Below are 5,770 nucleotides of genomic sequence, written 5' to 3'. Positions count from 1 at the left end.
CCTCTAACCCCCCCCCTTCCTACTCACTGCTCCTCACACAGACTGCTCTGTCTCCTCCGCCTGCAGCTGTCGCTGTTGAACTGTGTTAAGTGGATTTAGTGGATTTTCTTCCATAAAAGAGATTACAAAATTTTGGTAACACTTTATTTTAAGGGGTCCTTGTTCCTGTGCATCTACCTAATTAATTACAGTGTAATTACCTATGTAACCGTATGTAATAACATGTACTTACATTGTAAATACATAGTGTATTTTGGTGTACTTACAGGTCCTTGTTACACTTGTAATAAGAAATGCCAAAGTGGCCTCTCTCTTTGCACAAGCATTTCTTATTACAAGTGTAACAAGGACCTGTAAGTACACCAAAATACACTATGTATTTACAATGTAAGTACATGTTATTACATACGGTTACATAGGTAATTACACTGTAATTAATTAGGTAGAAACACAGGAACAAGGACCCCTTAAAATAAAGTGTTACCAAAATATATTATAAATGATTTGGTCATGGTTCATTTCAACCAGTTACTCTTTATTAAAAATATGTTGATCTTCCTCTTGCTTTGCCTTGTCAAAAATAGAGAACCAACCTCCTCTGACTCTATGGACCAGCCTCCACTGATATGGATACCGTAATTTCCGGACTATAAGCCGATACTTTTTTCTGAAGCTTTGAACCCTGCGGCCTGTACAATGATGCGGCTAATTTATAGACTTTAACTGGCTAACGGCCTCCGGGGGCGCTCTAGCAGGAAGCGCTACTGAGACAGACATGTGGGAAAGATTATGAGCCGAAGATGACACTAGTTTTGAGTGTTGGTGCAGTGTTTTATTTTCTAACCAGGCATGTTAGCTACTGTCTGTTGGTGCTGTGTTGATGCCGGTGTTGGTGCCTCCGGAGTAATTGTGATGGTTTAACTCGCTACATGACTTGTTACCGTGACAACGGAGGCTCTCTGTCTTCACCTGGCGTCTCCCGGCTGAAAACCAACCTTGTAACATCACTACAGCACCTGGTCGCTGCCCCGTGTCCCAGCTCTCGTCTGCACACCGCAACACCAAACGCGCTCCATAACCCATAATCTTTTGTTCATGACAGTACTACACAAACACACACGCGCAACATCGTATGTTATGTAACGTTATTCACCGCTCCATTTATTGATTTTTCGCCGGCTTCGTTGTCAACAAATTCACATGGCTAGGAGCGTAACCAAAAAAGCGGGAAAGCGAGCGGACTTGTATAGTTCCACACATCTTCCATACTGTCTTTCTGTGTCTCATGTTACAACATGAAAAACCTGCGGCTTATATTCAGGTGCGCTTAATAGTCCGGAATTTACGGTATATACTGTATATAAAAAAGTAATAATATTAGGCCTATGTTCATAAAATCTTTGATCCATTACTTGTACTTATGTCATTTTTCAATAATTCCTGAGATTATGTAAAAAACCACTGAATATTAGCTAATTTGCATTATCATTTCCCTGATTACTTAACATCACTATTATTATTATTACCACCAGCAGTAGTAGCAGCTGTAGCAGTAGTGCTTGCAGTATAATTTATGTGATTTAAACTAACTCAAAAACAGTAAAGGCTTTCTCAAAGATGTAACCAGACATAATATATAAACATTTTAAACAATACATTTACAACCACTCTGCATACTTAAACACACAAGGTCAGTTGAAATACTTGCCAAAATAATAATGTTCATAAAATCTTTGTTTGATTACTAAATTATTAATAATAAAATGTGATCATAAAAACATTTTAATTATTATGTTACGAATTTTATCGATCACAATATGTTGCTTTATTATTGTTCAACATTTACATTTAAACAGCTGTTTTGCACACTCTCTTCAACTGACCATTGATAAAACATATCCTTCATTGTTTATTGTGCTTTTGAGTTGAAGTAAACCACACACACAAAGACACTTTATTTAACCCCTGATGTACCCAAATGTAATGTCCAGTGTGTGTTGGCTGGGGAATAGAGAAACTTACTTCATTAGCTGGGGTATGAGAGGTGGAGGGTGCATCAGAGATAAACCAGGGCCAAGCAGCTGATGATGGAGTCGGTGTTTGAGGCGTCTACAACAAAAGATAATACCAATGAATCTTTACACATAAGGCAACATATTGGACTACGCTGATATAAAAAAGTTTACTAAATCAATTTGAATTACCCAATGGCATTTGTGAAATGCAGAGAAAGATAATGGTTTCAGAGATTTAACATGGACCATAGTTTCATTTAGATGTAGCTCATTGTACTGTAACAGGGTATATACAGGAATCTTGAAGTTAATTCTAAAACCTTTTTAAGACTTTTCCAAGACCGTCTCAATATTTTTTCAACACCTCACCACCACTTCAAGCTGTAACCATTTAATTTACATCAGTGACACTTTTAACTTAACAGTTTTAGTTTGTGATAAAGACTATAGACCACTATGATACAACATAATTCAAGGATAATAAATCAAAGGCAGAGTTTATATAAAAAAAACATTGCTCCACTCTCAAAAAACAAAAACAATAATCTTCTTTTCTTTTTTATGTACCGGTTCATCTTAGTTTTTTTAATAAAATGAATAAATTCACACACTTTCACAATGTTTTTTAGGACTCAAACTCTTGGACAGCTAATTCAGAAAAAATACCTTCAAAATTTAAGGCTTTATAATGTTATGAAAAGACTTTTTAATACTTTTTAAGGGTCTTAATTTTCCCAAAATTGATTTATCACCATTTATTACTTTTCAAGACCCCGCAAATACCCTGTGTAAACATTTTGTGTGTGGATTGGAGAGGGAAGAAAATACCTTAGGTGGGGAGGGAGGGTCGCAGCCTGCATCTCTAATGGTCCAGGATGGCGCAACTGGTGAAGGTGTCTTAAGCTTGGCCATCTGAGAACACATTACAACACATTCAGTGAAACTGAAGACTTTAATGAAACAATGCACTTTATTCAGGTGGAGTGAAATTTACCTTTGCAGCTGGTGAGCAGCAGGGGGTTTCTGCATCGCCCCAACTCAAGGGAAATCTGGTTGGGGGTGATCCAACCAGCTGTTGACAGATGACAAAAAACATTACACTCCAGACAGGGTGGATAATCTAGACATGTCTCAGTTAAAACACATTAAAGTAACATACATCGTCCACAGGAGGTGGGGAGCCCGAGGGCTGCCTTTCCCCGGTCCAGGGCCGTCTCACCGGGGACACTGTTGGAGACTTCACAAAGAAAAGGACCGATTGAACCTTTGTCATCACATAGTGCATTCACTGGACATGTATGACCATTGAGAATGACAGTAGCTGAGTTCATTAAAAAACAATTAATATTGTTAATGTTCTGAAAGCTACTTCTGGAAAACAAATTAGACTAAATGATTAGATGAACACATACCGTCTGAGGCAAAGAAGTTGGGCTGGAAGGGGCCTCCTCCTCCTCCTCCGAACTCCAGGACGCTCTGGATGGGGGTGATCCAACCAGCTGTTGACATGAAAACCAAATCTCAGACAGAGTGGACAGTCTAGTAATGTGTATCTAGTGACTATTCTGGAAGTGTATGGTGTCTGTGGTAGTTGTGAGAAACAGTAGCATACATTGTTCACTGGAGAGCGGTGGCGGCGGGGTCGACGGGGGGGTCGAGCTGTGGCCCTGGGTCGTCTGGCTGACGCTGAGGAGGCCGCCTACACAATGAAAGAAAACATAAAAGCTTTAATCACTACAGCTATACAAGTCACCCACTGAATTACAATTAAAAATATGTTTGAGAATAGCTTGAGTTTGTTCAACTACCATTATTATTAGTATCAATGCTTATTTTGAAAAGTATTAGCATTATTGACTGTTGGGAATCAGGTGACAGTTATAACAAACCCTAAAATAATAGATAAATGTAAATCACTCAAATTACCCTCTTGTGCTTTGGAGAGGGCTGGTAGTCCACTGGGCAAGACAGATCAGAAGGAGAAACTTCCTCCATAGCATGTAATGCTGCGCTGCTGAACCAGACTGGGTTCAGTGGAAAGAAGCTCTCCTCCGCCTGTGAAACAAAAAGAAAAATCCACTGACAACATGTCTTATCACATACACAAAGTATACATTAAGAACCAATTAGGACATCCTAAAGTATTTGTAGTAAGTAACAAACCTGCTGCTGAGCCATCCCAGGCTGTGCTGAACCCGGGGACTGGGAGGGTTCACCAGGCTGGCTCGTCTGGAATGAAAAGTTGTATTACCTTGCATTAATCAAATTGTAAACCACTTGAGAAAAAAAAATCTAATTTTCACAAAGTCTCATACACATTACACACTGTAACAATTACCTTGCGGCCATGACTGACTTGCTGCCACTGAAAGGGGTCAGGTGACTGTCGAGCAGGGACCTCTCCCGTCACAACCAGCTTGGGAGTGAAGTTCCTAGCTGGCGGTGACGGCCTGGGAGAGACCGGGGGTGCTGGTGGTGGTGTCTCCAGCTGCTGCATGGCGGCGGACCACAGCACACGGACGAGGATCCACATCCCCTCGTCATCGCTCAGATGGATCTGCAGAAATTACATAACCAAATTCATTTACAGAGACAAAGTTTTAGCCACAAAAAGCAGCTGCAGCTTCACACAAGGACATTCTACTTACACCATCTCTGGCCCACAGCTGCGGCCGGTTGAGGGGGAAGTACTCCTCAGCTGAGAAGTACGTCACATCTAAAAAATAACAAACAGCCATTATAATCTCCATACATGTAATGGTGACCTTTTATTCATTACTACACCTCAATGCATATTGAGGTACATTTTTATTCAAACGGCTTGCAGAGAACATATAACATTTTAAAATGTAACTCCATTTAATCTAAGAACTTTTTTACGTACGCATATCCGCAGACACGCGGCGGTATGCCTGGCGAAGGAAGTTCTGGTAAGACACCTCACAGTCCAGGCGGGGAGGGAAGTCAACAACAAAAACCTGCAGAAAACAAAAAGTCATATACAGGTTACAATTAGTGCTGCACGATTAATCTAATCGCAATCGCAATCGCGATGTCACGCCGTGCGATTACGTAATCGCACGAAAGAGTGCGATTGGCGATTTAAAGTACATGAATGTGCGACCGCGTGAGCCTGTAAACGGGACTTTAACTCCTGTAGTGTGTGGAGCGGAGCCGCTAATGTGTGCAGCATAGCAGACTCCGTCAGTAGTCATGTGACCAGCAGGTCTGATCACGTGACTACCCAGCTGGCAGACAGCGGCCGTGTGCTGCAGGACCGTCACCGTGGTTACAGCAGGTGTGGAGCTGCAGCGTCACGGAGCGAACTGTGTTTTCCTCTGCAACATGTGCAGTGCGTTTAAAAAACGAGGAGGTATATGCCTGTTGGAGCGAACGACCAGAAAGCTCCGGTGTTTGGTTTTCTTTTAACTGTCTTTTTTATTTATTTTTTACAGTAACAGCCACACTCATTTGCCGTCTCCTCTCGTCTCCTCCGTTCTGTGTGTGCGCGCGCGCGTGCATGTGTGTGTGTGTCTGTCTGTCTCTGTCTGTCCTGTGTACCTGTGTGCTGTGAGAGGAGGGAGGGGGGAGAAAGGCATTGTAATAAATGATGGCATCGCAGTAGACTATGAAACTGCACAAAAAGTTACCTATTTTTATTTAATACAAAGATACTGTAAGGAAACACTTATTATTTGAGAAATACACTCCTAAAATATGGTTATTTCCTGTGCTGCGCTTGATAATCAAGCAAA

General features: G+C 41.1%; 1 protein-coding gene across 1 annotated transcript; it reads right to left on the bottom strand.

Annotated features, from left to right (window-relative positions):
- Positions 1 to 1,829: 1,829 nt before the first annotated feature.
- On the bottom strand, positions 1,830 to 5,001 carry LOC146960197 (uncharacterized). The gene is made up of 11 exons (XM_085772546.1): positions 4,900 to 5,001; positions 4,664 to 4,731; positions 4,354 to 4,572; positions 4,179 to 4,244; positions 3,942 to 4,070; positions 3,628 to 3,714; positions 3,428 to 3,514; positions 3,175 to 3,252; positions 3,010 to 3,087; positions 2,844 to 2,927; positions 1,830 to 2,109 (listed from the first exon to the last, which is right to left on the bottom strand). The coding sequence occupies exons 1-11, from the start codon at positions 4,901 to 4,903 to the stop codon at positions 1,903 to 1,905; spliced, it is 1,107 nt and encodes a 368-aa protein (XP_085628672.1). The 5' UTR covers positions 4,904 to 5,001; the 3' UTR covers positions 1,830 to 1,902.
- Positions 5,002 to 5,770: the final 769 nt, after the last annotated feature.

The sequence above is a fragment of the Trachurus japonicus genome, unplaced genomic scaffold (genome assembly GCF_045865225.1).
Source record: "Trachurus japonicus isolate A0001 unplaced genomic scaffold, Traja_1.0 AP030620.1".
In the NCBI taxonomy this organism is placed as follows: Eukaryota; Metazoa; Chordata; class Actinopteri; order Carangiformes; family Carangidae; genus Trachurus; species Trachurus japonicus.
This window is presented reverse-complemented; position numbering and strand designations above follow the sequence as displayed.